The following is a 19453-nucleotide window of genomic DNA, read 5'->3' on the forward strand; positions in this document are numbered from 1 at the left end:
AGAAGGAGAAGAATGTTAATGATGTGAAATAGTGTAAGCCTCCATGGGACTGCTAATTAGGTTTATCCATATTGTGAACAAAAATAATAAATAAATAAAAGCCTCCTTGGCAGTATAAGGGTGAAGGAGATGCCAGGCTCACCCTTCTCTGAGTTATCTGGTCCTAAGGTACAGAATGAAGTGCCCTGAAATGCACATTTAAATGCTTAAAATGCTGGCCCTCAGGGCCCCTCTCGGCTTCTGTGAGTCATCCTGAATCCCTCTCCTTTGCCCCTTTGCCCCTCAGCCCCCTCTCAGCTCCTGTGTGTCACCTTTAGACCCTCTCCTTTGCCCCTCAGCCCCCTCTCAGCTGCTCTCAGCTCCTGTGTGTCACCCTCAAGCCCCCCCATACCCCTCAAGCCCCCTCTCAGCCCCTTGGTGTCACCCTCCAGCTGCCCCTGCCACCCTCAGCATCTCTGTGTGTCACCCACTGTCCCTTCTCCCTGCTCCTCCCTCAGCTCCCAGCCTCTGCCACTCTCAAGCCCCCCGTTTGCCCCTCAGCCCCCCCTCAGCTCCTGTGTGTCACCCTCAAGCCCCCCCTTTGCCCCTCAGCCCCCTCTCAGCTCTTGTGTGTCACCCTTATTCCCTCTCCTTTGCCTTTCAGCCCCCTCTCAGCCCCTCGGTGTCACCCTCCAGCTGCCCCATGCCCCTCAAGCCCCCTCTCAGCTCCTGTCTGTCACCTTCAAGCCTCCTCTTAGCTGCCCCTCGACTCCGGTATGTCACCCTTAGCCACTCCCCATTTGCCCCTCAAGCCCCCTCTCAGCCCCTCTGTGTCACCCTTATTCCCTCTCCTTTGCCCCCCAGCCCTCAGCCTCTGTCACCCCCAAGCCCCCCCTTTGCCCCTCAAGCCCCCTCTCAGCTCATGTGTGTCACCCTGAATCCCTCTCCTTTGCCCCTCAGCTCCTGTGTGTCACCCTCGAGCCCCCTCTCAGCTCTTGTGTGTCACCCTGAATCCCTCTCCTTTGCCCCTCAAGCCCCCCTTTTGACCCTCAGCTCCTGTGTGTCACCCTCGAGCCCCCCCTTTGCCCCTCAAGCCCCCTCTCAGCTCCTGTGTGTCACCCTTACCCCTCTCCTTTACCCCTCAAGCCCCCTCTCAGCTGCCCCTCAGCCCCTGTGTGTCACCCTCAAGCCCCCACTTTGCCACTCAAACGTCCCCTCAGCTCCTGTGTGTCACCTTTAGCCCTCCCTCTGCCCCTCAAGCCACCCCTCAGCTCCTGTCTGTCACCCTCAAGCCCCCGCCATGCGCCTCAGCCCCCCCTCAGTTCCTGTGTGTCACCCTTAATCCCTCTCCTTTGCCCCTCAAGCCGCCTCTCAGCCCCTCAGTGTCACCCTCCACCCTAACCCTAGGCCGGGCAGCAAATCAGCCTAGGGTTAAGGCAGGTGCCACAATTAAAGGCATCGCAGAGGCCATGTTGTGGCAGTTTTGCGATGCCCTTGGGATGCCTTTTGCAGCTGCAGTGTTCCTGGAGCTCTGGGCTTTTTAGTTTTCAGAACCCTACCCCCTAACCCTAACAATAACCCTAAAAACACATGCTTCCGCTTCAAAATGGCGGCGCCCATAAAAAAACACGTGCTTTCGGTTCAAAATGGCGGCGCCCATAAAAAAAAAACACACGTGCTTCCGGTTTAAAATGGCGGCGCCCGCCAAAATACACGTGCTTCCGGTTCAAAATGGCGGCGCACGCCAAAATACACGTGCTTCCGGTTTAAAATGGCGGCGCCCGCCAAAATACACGTGCTTCCGGTTCAAAATGGCGGCGCACGCCAAAATACACGTGCTTCCGGTTCAAAATGGCGGCGCCCGCCAAAATACACGTGCTTCCGGTTCAAAATGGCGGCGCACGCCAAAATACACGTGCTTCCGGTTCAAAATGGCGGCGCACGCCAAAATACACGTGCTTCCGGTTCAAAATGGCGGCGCACGCCAAAATACACGTGCTTCCGGTTCAAAATGGCGGCGCCCGCCAAAATACGCGTGCTTCCGGTTCAAAATGGCGGCGCCCGCCAAAATACGCGTGCTTCCGGTTCAAAATGGCGGCGCCCGCCAAAATACGCGTGCTTCCGGTTTAAAATGGCGGCGCCCGCCAAAATACGCGTGCTTCCGGTTTAAAATGGCGGCGCCCGCCAAAATACGCGTGCTTCCGGTTCAAAATGGCGGCGCCCGCCAAAATACACGTGCTTCCGGTTCAAAATGGCGGCGCCCGCCAAAATACACGTGCTTCCGGTTCAAAATGGCGGCGCCCGCCAAAATACACGTGCTTCCGGTTTAAAATGGCGGCGCCCGCCAAAATACACGTGCTTCCGGTTCAAAATGGCGGCGCCCGCCAAAATACACGTGCTTCCGGTTTAAAATGGCGGCGCCCGCCAAAATACACGTGCTTCCGGTTTAAAATGGCGGCGCCCGCCAAAATACACGTGCTTCCGGTTCAAAATGGCGGCGCCCGCCAAAATACACGTGCTTCCGGTTCAAAATGGCGGCGCACGCCAAAATACACGTGCTTCCGGTTTAAAATGGCGGCGCCCGCCAAAATACGCGTGCTTCCGGTTTAAAATGGCGGCGCCCGCCAAAATACGCGTGCTTCCGGTTCAAAATGGCGGCGCCCACCAAAATACACGTGCTTTTGGTTTAAAATCGTGGTGCATGCGAAAAAACACGTGCTTCCGGTTTAAAATGGCGGCGCCCGGGGCGGGTTTTTTTTCCTCCGTTTCTGGGGCTTTTTTCTTGCTTCCCACGCCTCCCGGGTGGATGTGGTGCTCTTCCGGTGCAACCACACGCAATGGCGACGCGGGATGTTGTTTTTAGGGCGCGGTTTTTGTGTCGGTGTTTTGGTCTGGCAGCTGGCTGGACGACTGCGTGTTTGGGGCCTTTCCTGGGGCGTGTCGCTATTCTGACGTCATTGAGTGGCTCTGTGAGTGCAACGCGGCGCGTTGGACGGCAGGGGGCGCTGTGAATGCAGTGCACGGGGCACTGCTCATGCAATGTGGTGTGTGGGACAGCAGGAGGCGCTGGTGGTGGCGGCTGATGGGCATCGGGTAGGGGGAGCTGGGTTAGGGGATATGGTGGGGTGGTGGAGGGGCGTGGGGGCTGGTGATGGTGCTTGATGAGCAAAAGCACTTGCAGAAAACAAGCAGAAAAAGCCTCTTTACTGAAATAAAAAGAGAGTAGTTACCCCAGCACAGCCCAGAGAAGGAATGAAGCCCCCAGCCAAGGCTGGGGTTAATATACCCCTGATTGGGCCCGCCTCTCATTCCCATGACACCCAGGTAAAGGGAGGGGGGCAAATCCCACCGGGTATAAAAGCCCTCAGAGCAGCTGCAGCTGGTTTGGCTCCTCTGATTTGGATTCCAGGGGGTAAAGGGCTTGATAGAGAAAAAAGCTCTTCAGAGAAATGACAGCACTTTCTTTTTTGCTACAACTACTTGGAGCAGAAGAGCAGAAAACTAGTAAAAAATAAAACTCTGTGTTTAGGAAGCATAGCTAGATAAATTGGGTAATTTGCTGTTCACTTAAAAATTATTCCTACAGGTAGCCTTGATGGTTACTAAGGAGTACTTCATGTGTAACTAAGTAGGGTGGAGAAGAATACTAATGATAGGAATAGTCTAAGTCTCCATGGGACCTCTAATTAGGGCTGTCTATATTATAAAAAAAAAACCTCCTGGACACCATAAGAGTCAAGTACATGCCAGGCTCACCCTTCTCTGAGATACCTGGTCCTAAGGCACAGAATGAAGTGCCCTGAAATGCACATTTAAACCCTTAAAATCCTGAAAAAGGCAGAGCTTCCTTCAAGTGAACCCCTTAAAAGGAGAAAATGGGGCAGTTACCTCCACTGAAACTGATAAAATGGCAAATAAATGGCCTCTGCCATTTAATTTCATCTCCTAAAATGTTGTGAAAAGAGGAGTTCCCCTCACTTTTAAATTCTTCCCAGTAATGGAAAAGGAGGGATTGTCCCCTCAATCCAAACCCTTAAGGAGTAGGATTTACAGGAGGTGCTTGGGACTCTCAAAGCAGCCTAATCTTGCGGTGGCTCTCTAGTCTCCAAACATCATCCCTACCTTTTAACTGGGGTAATTGCCTGCAGCTGCTGGGGCGGAGGGGGGAGAAGTCTGGGGCTGTCCCAGCATTAGGGTCACTGCCTTGTGCTGCTGTTGGGGAAAACTGGTGTCCTAGGGGTGCTATTTAGGGTGACCTTAGGGCTGGGGTGAGGGCTGCTGCACCTGTACCCTAACCCTACCTGGTACCCTGTGTCTTTTGCACCCCTAACCCTCAGTGTGAGCTCTCCACCTGTCAACCCCCCCTCTTTGCCCCTCAGCCCGCAATGTCTGTGTGTCACCCCAAGCCCCCCGACATTGTCCCTTGGCCCCCTGACCTCCACGGTGCACTCTCCACCTGGTTAGGAGTGCTTTTTAGGATGAGGTTAGGGGTGGTGTGAGGGCTGGTTCACCTGTCACCCTCAGGCACCCCCACTTTGCCCCTCAAGGCACCCCCTGCCCCTCAGCCTTTTTGTGTCACCCTCAAGTTCCCCACTGCAGCCCCTCAGCATCTCTGTGCCACCCTGGAGCCCCCCTTTGCTCCTAAAGGCCCCTTCTGCCTCTCAGCTGCCCCATGTCACCCTGTAGCCCCCAGTGACACCTGCAGCCTTCTCCCCAGCCCCTGGTGACACCTGCAGCCCCCTCTCCTCAGCCCCCATGCTCTGTGTCACCCTCCAGCCCCCCCCCCCTCAGCCCCCAGCCCCTGGTGACACCCTGCAGCCCACAGATGTTGTCCCTACCTGTCTTATTTGGGCGCTGTCCCGGTGTTCGGGCTCCCACAGGTGGATGGAGGGGGGAAGAGAGGGATGGAGCAGGGCCAGGCCAGGGAGGGGTGAAGGACAGAGTGAGGGATGGGGCAGGGCTGGACTAGCTGGAAGTTCGAGTAGGGGTGAGAGGCTGAGAAGGGGACATTAGAGAAGAGGGCTGAGGGGAGGAGATGAGGGTTAGGAGGGGGCAACCCCATATCTCCCAGACCAAAGCTACAGCAAAGTAAAACTCTGGTTGCCCTGGCAGTGCCAAATGCCTCCTGCAAACTGACATCAAGAACTGACATTCGGTTTTTAAACAGATTCTCAGTGTATGTATCAGAAGTTTTCCTTCTGCTTTATTGTTCTACAATATCCGGAATGCACTGGCCTCATCATGTCATCCCATGCCATGCACAGAAAAACTGGATCAATGGGGCTGAATCCTGGCAGCTAGCACTGAAACCAGTAGGAACTGGTGTGGGACATCAAGCACTAAAGCCATACAAGAGCTGCAGCTGGTACTAAATTGTTTACAGCTATTTTCTGTACAAGGAAAATTTGCAAGATGCAAAAGGAGATGACAATTTTATACAGCAAAATGTACAAATAAACCTACAGGACGAGTACTTCATCACTGTACTGTTTTGACAGGACTTAATGATTTTTATACCGTCTTTGCTGAACATTTGTTTTCTGAATGGGGGATCAAGGACTTCCAATGATAAACTGTACTCATTTTCCAGAAGAGTAGCATGTTTGTGGGTAAAACCTGCATGACACCCCTGAAGCCAAGCCAGAAGCTGGTTTAGACAGTGCAGAATCAACAGGCCATGAACTGGAATTTGTTTTTAATATCTATATAAAAAATAATGAGCGATTTACAGGTCTCTCTCTAGTCAGAACCTCAGAAGTCTGTATAAAGGTGCTGTACAATATATAAACATTTACACCCAGTACATCCATACATTGTGTAGCATTCCAAGGCCACATGGCTAAGTCTGATACAGGAAGTACAGATACAAGGCCTATGGAAGGAGAAATCACACACAGGTAAAACATTATCAGGTCACATGAACATATAGAAAAATAGAGAGGAGTTGATGGCAGGGAAATAATTTGAGTGGGGCTAATTCATCTGGAATTAAAGGACTGGATTTTTCACTGTACTCAGTGGTCAGGCCGAGCGCATACAGCTCAACATCAACCAACCTCTGGGGAAGAACACAGGGCAATATCTACACAGGCTACTTCAGAGTATTAAATATTTCACAGTCATATTCCACCTAGGGAGTATTTGTATGTGTTATGCTACACAGCAACCCTGGTGTCAGTGGCTCACCTGATGTTGAGCAGGTGAGCACAGTTCAGAGCTGCTTTAAAGCCTTTTGAATTCCCAAAGTCTTTGTTTAAAAGCTGTTTGAGCACTCAGCTGTACTTGTGAAGAATTCCTCTCAGAACTGCCTCACTGTGCTTTGTTAGCCTTCAAAAACATTTAACACTTCAAAGCCAAAATGAGATAGTCACTTGCAAAGAGCAAATCATGTTTGTATTTTAAGTAAGTAAAGCTCAATGATTTACTCTTCTTTCTCCAGCAAACTGGACCAAGGGCCTTCTTTCACCGCTTTTCTACAGTCATTAAAAATCTCAGATGTCAGGAAATAATCACTAAAACTGTGACTAAAATAAACCGCTTGCATTTCTGTTGTTCTTACAGCTGTAGGGCTGATGTGTCAGTAGGTTTTGGTGGTAACATCGCTCTTTTAAAAAATCTCTGCCAGTTCAAACCATAGATGGTGTGTCTCCTGTATCCTGTTTGTCATCAATGCTTCTTGATCACACATCCATAGTAAATAGGGGAGAGTTCTAAAATATACAGGCAAGAACTTCACTGAAAAAGCTGCTCTGGTAGCTGAGTCTGTCCTAAGGTCTGTTCTTACCTCTACAGAGGGGAAAAAAACCCCAACTCCTAACTAGCATTAAATAATTCAAGATGGGACTTTAGTATGAAGTCCACATTGAGGCTGAGGGTGTCATGGTGCCACAAGTGAAACCAAAGGAATTGTGTTATTTAACAGAACCCAGAATTTTCTTTCCTCTCACAGATGTTTCCAACCCAAATCCCAGCGAATCAAGAAACTCAAGTGATTCTGCTGTGTCAGAAAAAGCAAAATTACGAAATTGTGCCAAATACATACACCAGGGTTTTGTATTAGGTATAAAACTTCTGGGAAACATATGCAGCAGCTCATTTGCTGTCCTGGAACTGAGAGAACCAACTTGCCTGTGTTTTCCCTGACCTAGCAAGAACACGTGGGTTTCCTAATGTAAACATGCAACCTGCTCTAGAGAAAACACCCAAACCTGCCTTGTCTCTGAATGGAATGCATGTGGGAAGGGTTAGATTGACTGGATTCAGTAGATAGCTTGGCACAACAACAGGAAGTGAGTCAAGATCACATTGGCAATAGAGGCAATAAAGAACTTTGTTCAGAGTTCACAATTCTTGGGGAAGCTGCAGCAGTGCAACACTGGGAGCAGCAGATATGGCCTGCAAAGGGACATAGGGACAGCAGCTCATGGAAGGGTTTCACTGAAGCAATCTGGAAGTCCTTCATGGAGCTTAAACAACTCTAAGAACAAATCAAATACTTCCTGGGGGGGAAAAAAAAAAGGACAACTGTGTGAGACAAACCAATGCTTTAAATTACTCTTACTGGAAAATTGATCAAAACATGTTCTAAAAACCAATGTCTCTCAGTCAGTCACACCCGTTTTCCAGGGACCCCTGCTGCTGGGGTGGCCTTACAGCCACTGGGGACCCTCCATGGCCCAGGAGTTATCAGTGTTTTCCTTACTGGAGAATTCTCCTCAGGTTGGGAAATTCCATCTTTGGTTTCATTGGGCAGCTCCATGTGTCTCTCTCCATGGTGTCTGTTCAGCAGAAGAGCTTCCTGTGTTTCCACCCTCCTTTGTTTCTCCATGGAAAGCAGTGGGATATTGGAAAGGCTGGAGGTTTTGAATCTGCTGGAACCTGTGTCTCCAGAGCTGGACTTGGTTAATAAATCATCCTCAGAACCATTTCTCTTGGAGTCCCAAAAGGGAAGGTTATTCCCACCAAATACTGGGTAATGTTGGTCTGCAGAACACCCTTCTGTCTTTCCCGGGGTCTTCTGCTTAATTTCTTTCCTGGTGACTTCTGGTATATCATTCCCACCTTTCAACTGCTCAACAGAACAAGATGTTTGGATCCTTCCCACTGTTTCTGTGTTTCCTGGCTTGCTGAGATGCCTTTGGGGACTTGCTGACCTTCCTCGATTTCCATGGGATGACTCCTTTTTGTCATTATTCTTCATCCCTTTTCCTGTGGTTTTACTCTCACTCCTGGAACTGTCAGATTTACGTGAGAGATTGTTTTTCTCAGGATCTCTTTTCCTGGGGCTGTGCAATCCCATGTGACGGTATCCTACAGCAGCCCCTGACTTTGCTGGACTGGCAGATCTGCCCCTTTTGGTCCCTGCTTCAGAACTACCTTTAGTGATTCCAAACCCAGGACTTGAGGGACATTCCCATCTGTTCTTTGTTCTCTGGGGAGAAGACTGAGGCTTCCTCTCACACAGGTTTTCAGTTAAAGTGCTTATCTTGTCAGGCACGGTGTTCTCTGCTTGTTGCAGTTCCTCAGACAGCTGAACTCTGGTTAAAGCTTCTCCTGCTACTGCTAAATAACACACTTCAGACGGGGAAGCAGAATGGGAAGATGAAGATAATAATGGTGACTGTTCTTCATATATTACATTTGATGAAGCAGGATTGTAGCTATCCCAATCACCTGGAAGCAAAGGGCAAGAGATTTGATTAAACACACAAAAAGTAATAATTGGCAAACTACTGAGTTCAATTCAAAAAACATTATGGAGTAGCATACTTTCAAAGCTTTATTTAGCCAGCTTTCTGTATAGTGTTGTTCTACAACAACCCTGAGGATGTGATTTTGGAAAAAAATATCTAGTGGTCAGAATGCTGGATCCCTGCAGGACTGACACGGTCTTGAATCAAAACAATTTTAGAGCCTACACAGCAAAATTTCAAATTAAAAAGTCCCTGACCTACACTATCTAATAAAACCTAAGAAACCAGAACTGTTATGCCTAAAGAAATCTGAAACAGTGAAAAGTTGGGGTTATTCATAGCTTTGCACTTTAAAAATAGGAAGAGATGAAACAAGACATGCAGATTTACCAAGTCTTTAAGGAAAAACCAAGAAAAGCACTGAAAGCCCTTAATGTTGCTCAGGTTTCACGTAGGGACACAGACTGGAAGGAGCCAAACCTGAAGGAGGAAGAGAAAAAGCCCAGAAGTACATACCAAAAAAAAAAAAAAAAATCACAGAGTACAGCAAGCAAGACTTCAATCAGAAATGTAGCATTAACAGCAAGGCAAGAGGCCATAAACCATTCCCCGCTCCACCATTTCCTTCACCTATCCCAGGCCCCACTCTAGACAGAGGTCTGGCCTGGACATGCTCCAGAGGTTCCCTTTTGTCTGATTCTGTTTCTCCCTCAAGCTCAGGGAATTTCTGTGACCAGCAGGGCTAGTAGTGATGCTCAGGCCTCTTTTCTAGCTCTCAGGAGGAAAGAAATTGAGACAGTTCTGAGCAGATTTTACCCTTTGAGTGAATGCCAGTCAGTGACTGAGCACACTAAGTATTTGGCAGCTCAAACTTGGTGTTTGGGATTTTGAAAGGATAAGCTTGGGGTTGGTCACTCTGACTGAAAAACTCCTTTTTAGAAAAAGTGACCCTACAATTTAGGAAGTTTAGCCATCAGCACCTTGGTGTCAGCATCAGGGCTTACAAAGACTAAACCGCATATTTAGGAAGTTATGTGTTCTTTGCTCTGCTGTCTTTTCTGGGTTTTTGGGTTGGCTTTTTTTTTTTGGCCTACAAAGTTGGGGTTTCCTTTTGTAGACAGAGAAATCACCTTAAATCAAACTGAATGCCTTTGGAGAGTAAAGCTGTCCCTTTCCTGCTTCCTGAATTGTTGGCTTTGAAAAACAAAGCATTTCATAATTTAGAAGGCTAAAACCAGAAGTAAATATGTACAGAAACAAACGTTTAACAATACTGTAGCACAGAGAATTTTCATTTAAATTAAAAGGCAATCAGGGTTAATCAGCATATTTGTATAGAAAAACTTGATTAGCTTGGACAGAGCTGAGAAACTAATTAGAAATATGGAATAATTTCAGATTGTGCAATACTCCTACATACTGTCATGTGTTAATTTTACCTCAAATATTCCTTGTATTTGAAAATACATTTTTTATTTTTCAATTTTTATATTTTAGTTTTTAATTTAATTCAATAATTGTAATTTTAGTTTTATATAATTTTAAATTTTAATTTAATTCAATAATAAATGCACAGCTGTCACAAAGGCAACTGCCAACTACTGCAATGAACAAGCAGCAGAATCTTCTTATCCCACTTTACTTCCCTGCCTTGTGCCCTAAACACCAAAAAGCCCTTGAGACAACGTACTGTGATCTGGTATCAATCCAGTCCCTGGTCTCAGCAGCAGCAAAACTTTATTTCCTCCAGCCTGAATCAGCTCAATGGCTCGTGTGTGAGTGATTCCTTGGGTAGGTTCTCCATTAATTTCCACAATTTGGTCACCAACCTGAGGAAGAAAGAGCAGCAGATTAGTTTTTGGGAATCTCTGACACTGTGAACTGGTTTTTAATTTAGACAGAAAAAATAACAGAGGCAGATGCTTCTGTTTTCCTTCTCGTGCTAAAATCCAGTGGGCATTGGTGACACCCTTCCATGGATTACAAGCAGGATGTTACCCCAGGGTTTGGGGGTTCAGAGGTGCACAGAGGTTGTCTGCTCAGGAAAAGATTCCAAAGATCTTAACCACATCTTCTATTTATTATCAAAGATGTGGCTCTGTAAAACACACCCAGACAATCCTATCCTGTGCCTGAAAGCATTGTCCAAACACTCTTTGAGCTCTGGCAGCTTTGGGGTTGTGACCATTCCCTGGGTAGCCTGCTCCACTGCCAGACCACCCTCAGAGGGAAGTACCTTTTCCCAATATCTAACATAACCCTCCTCTGACACCACTCCAGCCATTCCCCCAGGGCCTGCCACTGGTCCTGCCCCTCAGGAGGAAGCTGCAGACCCCGGTGAGGTCTGACCTCTGGCTCCTCTTCTCTGGGCTGAACAACTTCTTTGGTTGCTTTGTCCAAAAAGCAAAGCTCTGGAGCTCAGTGTGACACCACCTGAAGGAGGACTATGAGAAAAAATATTAGCACTGAATGCTAAACTTGTGCTGTCTCTCAAGCATGTGGGGAAAAATACTAATTACTGTGAAGAACAGGGTAAGAGAAGTTAAAAATACTAAGAATTCCACATCCATTTAAGCCTCACAGCAAGTATCTGTGCCAGCTCCATTCTGCAAATACAGGACAAAGAGAGGCAGAGCCACGTGCCAGCAACAGGGAAGCACAAGGACTGCAGGGGATGGGATCTCATGGGCACCTGGGTCACCTTGATGCTTCCAGCCTCTGAAAATCCAACCCTGGGCAGCAGCCACAGACTGTCACTTACCATCAGTCCTTCTGTTGTGTCCATGTACTTGGCTTTTACTACAAAATTTGAGAGTTAATTCCCTACACAAAGGCAAGAATTAACATAATATTTGGGGAAAAAAACCAGGATTGTATCTCCAGAAATGGCATAGAACAGCCGCAGCACAAATGTACAGACAAACATTCCTCAAAAATTAACTGACTTGGGACAGTGATTCTCTTCCCAGCTCTCTGGTGCACTGCGCAATCTCTTGTTGGGGGTCCTAAAATACCCGGGAGTACCTGCTGCTCACACCCAGGGATACTACTGTAACCCCAGCAAAGCAGACAATTCCTTTGGCATGGCCAGAGATGTTCATGGATGTCTCATCCAAAAGTCCATTGCCACAGGGACAGCTGGAAGAAGGGCAAAGGCCCAGATATTGTTCTGGGACCCTGTGCTTGTGAGAATCCAAGTTTGTTGCCACTCTGGGCAAATTAATGTATCAACTGCATCAACAAATTGATTAGAGAAGCCAAACCTACATGGACTCTCCCATCCTTGACTGCTGGCCCATCCTCAGCCAGACGGAGGATGAATAAGCCCATGTTGTATTCCTTTCCTCCTCGGAGGCTGAATCCAAACCCTCGAGGACCCCTTTCCAACTCCACTGGGAAACAGCCAGCATTCTGTGCAGGAAGTCACAGGCGGGAGAGAAAAAAAAAAAAAAAAAAAAAAAAAAAAAAAAAAAAAAAGAGATGAGGACCTGTAGGCAGATTTAACCTTCTGTTTTTCTAGAAAATTATTCCAATATTTCTATGTTTTGAGCACTTAAACAGCATTCATCCCAACTTTGGGGTGACTCAGGGTAATGGTTTTAGTCTAAGTCCAAACATCTTTCCTTCTGAGATAGGCACAAAATTCTTGAAGAAACTTTGCCAAAGGGTCTATAGTCACTCTATTACCAGCATTTTGTGTTTCTTTCATAGCTATGAGTGTTCAACTACCTATAGGAGATAATCACATTTAAAACACTTGAGACACTTCAGTATGTTTTTATACACAACTGTTCTACCTGTATCCGACAGGGAAATGTTTTAACATTCTGCTTTTGAGAACTCTGTGGTAATGCCACTAGAGTGCCTTGATGGATGAGTATTCCCTGTGTCTCCACACCCTCTGGATGGATTTTTATACCTGGGAATGACGGCTGCCAACACCTGAAGCAGCATCCAACTGTGCCATGTGCTTGTGCTCAGGCCAGGACAGCCGGTAACTATTAGAAACTTCTCTTCCAGCTTCACCTTCTGTAGCTCCCCTACAGAAAGGTGAAAGGACATGGTGTTGCCTCCACATTAATCCCTCTGGCCAAGCTTCTCCCACCATTCCCAGCCCCTTTTCCCAACCTGTCAGGGTTGATCGGTGCCAATCCCAGTGGTCGGTGCTGTGGGGCTGGGCTCTGCCTGGCTGAGTTTGTTCCTGATGGAGGACCCCGTTGCTCTAGAATCCAAACAAAATCAACAGTCACAACTTCACAAATCTGCAGCCAGGACAATGGTCACCACCAGTGCTGGGGCTACAGCTCCCAAAGAACTGCAGCCACGACACCTTGAGCCAAGCTCATGTGGGCACAACAGAGAGAGGATTTTCCAAGCCAGGGACACAAGTTCCATGGAATAAATTCTTAGGAATTCCATTCTTTATTTCTATTCTTTTACTCTGCTTTTCCTCTGGAAATACCAACACAATTGTATGGATCCTGACATGAACAGAAGGGTTTTAGCCTGTTTGCAACTTGATAAATGCCAGAGGGGATCAGGGCTGAGCAGATCCATGAAATTGGTTCAGATATTCATTATCATAAGATTTATTAAGAGATGAAGAACAATGCCCATTTGAGAAATACCCCTCTGTAAAGGTAAGGGAATGAGCATCTGCAGGAGAAATGGGGAATTAGAGGTGAAGGCCCCATCAAATAAAGGGAAATTGCCAACTCATTTAAGGACAACAGTTTTCCATTGCCCAGCTCCAGGCAAGGTGAGGAACTGGTTTCTTGGGAGAAGGAGCTCACTGGCAGGCAATCAAGAGGAATGTTAAAGTCTTTTGCCTTCTCCCAAAAGCTAAGTAAAAACTAAGGTTTTGATAAAACCATTTAAAATAACTTCCAATTATTTTCTCCTCCTGGGAAAATACTGTTAGTGAGCACTTTACAATAAATCCATTGCATTTCTGGAAAAAGCCCCATGTTTCAGGATACAAAAATGACACTCTCGCTTAAGATTAAAGAACCACAGTCTATGCAAAAAGCTGCCTCTTAGCTGGAATCTGAATGACAAGCAGTGGCCCAAGATGGACTTTTGTGCTGAAATATAAACTATTAACTCTTTTTCCCTGAAAGGGTTAAAAAACCAAACAATCATTCCCAGCACCAGAACTAGAGATGTTCCAGCCCCATTAGGTGCAGCACATCACTGCATTTCTTAATTAAAAACAAACAAATTCCACTAAAATACAAAAAAGTGCTCAAGAATGTTAAGGGAAGAAAAATTTAAAGCATATTACACTGAATTTCTCAGGTATGTGAGACCTCCCAAGCCCTCCACACATCTGCTTAATGCTGTCCTCATGACATGCCTTAAAGAGGTTTTTTTCTAGAGACAAAACATCAACTTTTACTCCTGGTTTATCCTCAGATTTTTAATTTAGAAGCATAGGCAAGAAAAATGCCATCTGTTTGTACAAATCCTGCAGCCCTCTCTGCAGCCTCGTCTAGTGTGTTCCCAGCTAATTCATGACAAAAGCTGACAGGCTCCTGCTTTTGTGAAAAATGTTAAAGAATCTCTTCATGAAGGGAATTCATTTAATCCCATGGAAAGCAAAGATCACAGGCCTGTGAAAGCCTGGGGGAAGGGAAGGGGACCAGGCAAAGATTTTGTTGCCACTCTCAGAGGACAAAACCAGGGAACAGCAAACTCTATCAGGGCTTCTGCCTCGTGAGGCTCAATAGCTTCCAGCAAAAAGGGCATTTTGTGTTTTTGGAGCTGTATTCTGGATTTTCCTGGTGTGAACCAGCCTTGTGAGGCTCAGCTCTGTCCCTGAGTGCCTGAAGCCTCGACTCACCCCCATCCATGCTGGATTCCCCCACTACACAGGGCTCTACCGTGAGCGGAAGTCTATTTCTTCAGCTACATCAAGGGGAATTTTAAAGTGGAGATATATTCCCACTCCAGTGGAACCGGTTCTGCTTCTTTCTCCTTCATTGTCACAAAATTCTTTACATCTCAAACACACCAACTTCAGCTCCTCTGAGCCACAGATTTTTTATGACTGATCTTTTCTCTGGTTTTACCACCTGCTACTAAAGGGTTCTTTCCTCTCTTGTTGAGTCTCCCCAGGTTGTGTTTTTCTCTCTGTCTTTTGGCTCCAAATCTGTAATTGAGGCAGTGGGAAACATTTTTACACAAAGTCCATGTAAGGTCATACACAAATAATGGGTAGAAATATGATCGTCAGAAAACTTATTTTGAAAACAAGTGGAAGGTGTTCCTGTCCATGGCAGCCCAGTGGGCTTTCAGGTCCCTCCAACCCAAACTAGTCTGTATTTGATGACTAAAAGCTGCAGAGAAAACAGATCTAATTCAACCAACTCAAATTTCAGTTGCTTTATAAACATCACCCATGGCAACTGCTTTGAAATGTGTCCCTTCAAACTGGAATGAACCAGATTTGATAAAAATAAAAATCTCAATAGAAAAATAACAACTTATAGAGGTCTCTCTACTTCAAGCATTAACAAAAAGGAATATTAAGTCTTTGAAATTCTGTGTTACAGGCTGAGATGGCATGTTAAATATTTGCAATGAACGTGAAATTAGACAATCATCTGCTGGCTTTATTCACAGCCTGGCTCTAGGTATTTTTTATTTCAAAGGTGAAGAAAGCCAACTTTCTAACAAAATAATGACAGGGGTTTAATTAGGCAGCATTCAAGAAAAATGCAGGGCAGGAAAACAGCTTTTCTCTTCAAATTACTGGGTTTTATATATATTACATTTTTGTTTAGAAACAATACCACAGTGCATGCAGTGTTACATGGGAGCTGTCATTACGTCACAGTCTCCGAAGATGGGACTTTGCAGTACCTAGGACTCACTTTGCTGCTCAGGTGACACAGCAGGTTTTGCAAGATTGGCAGGAAAACCCTGTCAAGGCTTTTTTCCCTTTGTGGTGGTATGTTACCCTTTTCCAAAGGGGAGCTTTGGCAGACAGAACGGCAGCATGTTTCTGCTGCAGGGATGCAGCATTAGAGAATTTGTGTGTTTTAACATGGGAGAAAGCAAAAACTCATGGTTTAAGTGGAGAGATTTGGAAAACAGGAGTCCCTGTGGCCTTAGAGCAGGGACAGAGCATCCTGGCAGCACTGGCCTCATTGGGAACAGAGCTCTGGCAGGACCTGGGCCTCTGAGCTGGGGAGAGAAGATTTCCTCACTAAGCATGATCCTGTGGCTGCCACAGCCCCCTGAGGAGTCATTTCTCTTTGGCTGGAGAATACAAGGTCCGGACAGGATGTTTCTACGTTAGCAGCATTTTCTCTCTCTCACACATGAGAATTTCTCTCACTCCTCATTGCATTGTTACTAATTTTAGCTCCTTTTTGGGTACAAGCACCTTGTTGTGGCAGCTCCTCTCTCTGTCCCACCTGCCTTCAGCTCTTCTAGAGCAAACACACGAGCTTCCAACTTATTCAACTTCCAGGAGATGATGATCCCCATGGGTCCCACTCAACTCAGGATATTCTAAGATTTACTCTCCTTAATTTCCAAACATCTTCAAATGCTCCATTTAAGCCAATAAACTTCAGCAGTGATAAATACCCAACTTTGATAGTGTGGTACCTTCCTTACCTTCTTCAGCCACCACTGTGAGGGTCACCACGTTGCCTGCATCCTTGATGAGCTGCACAATGCTGTCATGGGAGAGCTCCACAATGGACTGGCTGTTTACTGCTGAGATTCTATCACCCACCTTCAGCTTTCCACACTGGTCAGCTGGGCTTCCCTCGATAACTCGCCCGATCTTGTGAGGAATCACTAAGAAACATGAACAGGCACAGCAACACTATAAGTATTCACAGAATTATGGAATATCTTGAGCAGGAAGGGATCCACAAGGATGAAAATTCAAATCCTGGCCCTGCACAGGGCAGCCTCAAGAACCCTACCATGTGCACATCAGGTAAGCGTCACATAAACCCAGAATTGCCAGTCACAGAATCACAAAATATGCTGAATTAGAGGGACCCACGAGGATCATCAACTCCTGGCACTGCAGAGGACATCCCAAAAGCCAAACAAATCCCACCTTGTGCCTGAAGAGTGTTGTCCAAACACTGCTTTAGCTCTGGCAGCCTTGGGCCTGTGACTACTTCCTTGAGGAACCTGTTCAGCGCCCCACCAACCTCTGGGTGAAGAGGCTTTTCCTAATATTCAACCTAACTCTCCTCTGGCACAGCTCCAGCTGTTCTCTTGGTCCTGTCTCTGGTCACCACAGAACAGAGATCAGTGTTCATCTCTCCTCTCCTGCTCCAAAGGGTGAAACTGCTTGTACAGGTCAATCTTGCAAATAAAGAGGAATGCTTCATTGTGAATGAATGGAGATGCCAACCACACAGCATGGCCTTGTCACATACAGGGTGTTGTGCCTGAAGGAAAACATGGGGAGGAAATGGATCACGTCTGCAAAGGGATGAGTGAGAATGTGTGGCCCTGGAGTGCACCAAAACAGTTGGTTTTACCATATATAATGTAGTTTTCCATTTAATGCATCGACCCTGACAGTGTGGGCTCAGAGAGAGTTATGGCCATCCACTGTAACACAGAGATTCAGATGCATGGGCAAACTCTTCCTACTTGCAAACAAAAATTAACCCTTAAACACACTTTAAAAATATATCAAACTTCTCCTGCTGGGGACTGATTCAGTCAGGTGAGGACCTGAGCAGGGAGCCTGTGCAAGGCCAGCAGGGTGCTACATCAGCTTTGAACAGACCTGACTGCTTTTCCTGGTCTCTGAGATGAATATGCACTTGTAATAATGGTCTCAAATTTCATCCAGCTCTCCTGGCTCAGTTCCCTCAGTTCACCCCAGAGTGACACCGTGCCCTGCACAGACTCCTCCAGAAACCAAAGCTATGTGGCCAGAACGGACAGACTGGAGAACAGAAGGAATGTTCTGAGAAGTAGAAGGAAAAAAGACCGATTTCAGTTCTTTTCCCAGAGACGAGCACAGAGGCAGAACTGGAGACAACAATGCCTGAGCCGCGTCTGTATCTCACAACTGCAATACCAGACCAGACTACTTTTTAATTTTGATGATCTTTCTAGACAAACACACTCAAAGACAGTAACAAGTTCATTGTTTTCCACCAAATACTGTACACTCTACTTCCTCAGATCCTCAAAATAAGAATTTATGCCTGATTAGGTAATATAAAGCCAAGGTTGAAACTATGCTTCCATTAAAATGCCAATGAATTAATGCAACATCACTACGGCCTGCCAAATACCTACATCCCAAATACTTGCCCTGGGACAAGTGCACCCTCTTGGGTATGTGTTGTGTGACATATAAATTCCCTTTTCCCCATTTATGTCACAGTTGTGTGAACAAGAGCATAAATATGAAGAAAGACAGACCAACACTCAACTGGCTGGGCTGTGCCAGTGTGAGTGAAAGCTGACTATGAGGGAAATACCAGCACTGCAGAGGATAAGATATCTGTGGAGAAGCCGCAGCAAGGTCAGGCAGAGGCAGAGCCATCAGGACATCGCACTTACCCCCAGGAGGAGGTTTGTTCTTGGAGGTGAGGATGACGAAGCCAAATCCTTCGTTCTCCTTCCGCTGCAGACGGATGTCATAGACCTCTGGGCATGGTTGGTTAGCAAAGTCGACACGGTTCAGCCGAGGAGAACCGTTCTGTGTCAGGACAGGCTGCGGCTCCTCCCCCTCTGCCTGCTTTTCCCCTTTCAGGGAATAGACAAACAACAAATAAGGAACAAATCACACAAAGCAACTTCAGCACAACCATGAAGCTCAGTTGTCAGTACCAGCATGAGACAGCAACAGCAGTTGCTAATCAGAGCAGGGGGCCCTTGTCAGCTGTAAATCCCACCCCAGCTTTGTCATTCATGGAGTCACAGACTAATCTTCTTTAAAGTGTTGATCTGGACACTGATCCAAAACTGCAGCATCTCAAGATCTTGCTCTGAAACAGCTCCAGTTTGAATATAGTTAATCTTCCTACACACTAATGCCAAAAGACTTGAGAATACAGCATATAGAAGGTGCCCCTGGCCATGGCAGGGAGTGGGACAAAATGAGCTTTAAGGTCCCTGCCAACCCAAGCCAACCCAAACCATTCTGGGATGTTGAGAAAACAGACTGCATTATTATGCAATTTCTATAGCACTAATGGCTGTTCTAACTACTACTTGCAAAAAGGTTTGAAGAAACCACCCCTGCATCATAATTTTCAGAGCCTTACCTGTGTGAGCAGTGCAAGCTAGCGAGCAACACAGCCCACGCCTATTAAATTCTGCTTTTCTCCATTTAAGAGCCCTCCTCAATCTCAGGCTGCTCAGCCCCAGTGCAGTAATTAAGTTCCAGAGCAACTTCAGTGGATTTGATTACAAGCCCTAAGTCCTCTTTCTAGGCAAGCAGACACCTACCACTGAAGAAGATCTTCCTCCGGACAGTGAGCAGCACCTGCCCGTTTCGTGCAGCACTGGTCATTAAATCCAGAACCTGCTTGTGTGACTTCCCTTTCACAGGGACTCCATCAATGCACATCAGCTCATCCGCCGCACGCAGCCTCCCGTCCTTTTCCGCTGCTCCCAATGGGATTATGGCTCCGATATAAATCTGTGAGCAGAGTCCAGGGGTTTGAAAGGGAACGTGAGTTCATCAGAACACACAGTGGTTGGAATCCAGGTGAATCTGCACAGAAGAGATCTTTTGGGGAAGACTCTTTTAAAGATTACTTCACTGTCCAGCTCTAGCA

The 19453-nt window shown here is 46.7% G+C and overlaps 1 protein-coding gene across 2 annotated transcripts in view; it reads right to left on the reverse strand.

Annotated features, from left to right (window-relative positions):
• Nucleotides 1-5289: 5289 nt before the first annotated feature.
• The window catches only part of MAGI3 (membrane associated guanylate kinase, WW and PDZ domain containing 3), a 54884-nt gene continuing 40720 nt past the window's right edge, over nucleotides 5290-19453 (reverse strand). The window contains exons 14-22 of one of the 2 annotated variants that reach the window (XM_084220836.1): nucleotides 19122-19314; nucleotides 18231-18416; nucleotides 16299-16484; nucleotides 12801-12894; nucleotides 12592-12712; nucleotides 11940-12083; nucleotides 10363-10501; nucleotides 9063-9152; nucleotides 8515-8652 (exon numbers count right to left, since the gene is read on the reverse strand). In XM_084220836.1, the coding sequence (XP_084076962.1) occupies nucleotides 9103-9152; nucleotides 10363-10501; nucleotides 11940-12083; nucleotides 12592-12712; nucleotides 12801-12894; nucleotides 16299-16484; nucleotides 18231-18416; nucleotides 19122-19314 (1113 nt within the window). In that variant the 3' untranslated portion in view covers nucleotides 8515-8652; nucleotides 9063-9102. Of the gene's footprint in view, nucleotides 8653-9062; nucleotides 9153-10362; nucleotides 10502-11939; nucleotides 12084-12591; nucleotides 12713-12800; nucleotides 12895-16298; nucleotides 16485-18230; nucleotides 18417-19121; nucleotides 19315-19453 lie in introns of both variants that reach the window. The other variant, XM_084220835.1, reaches the window with a different exon arrangement.

This window comes from Fringilla coelebs (genome assembly GCF_963513975.1).
Source record: "Fringilla coelebs genome assembly, chromosome: 23".
NCBI classification, from domain to species: domain Eukaryota; kingdom Metazoa; phylum Chordata; class Aves; order Passeriformes; family Fringillidae; genus Fringilla; species Fringilla coelebs.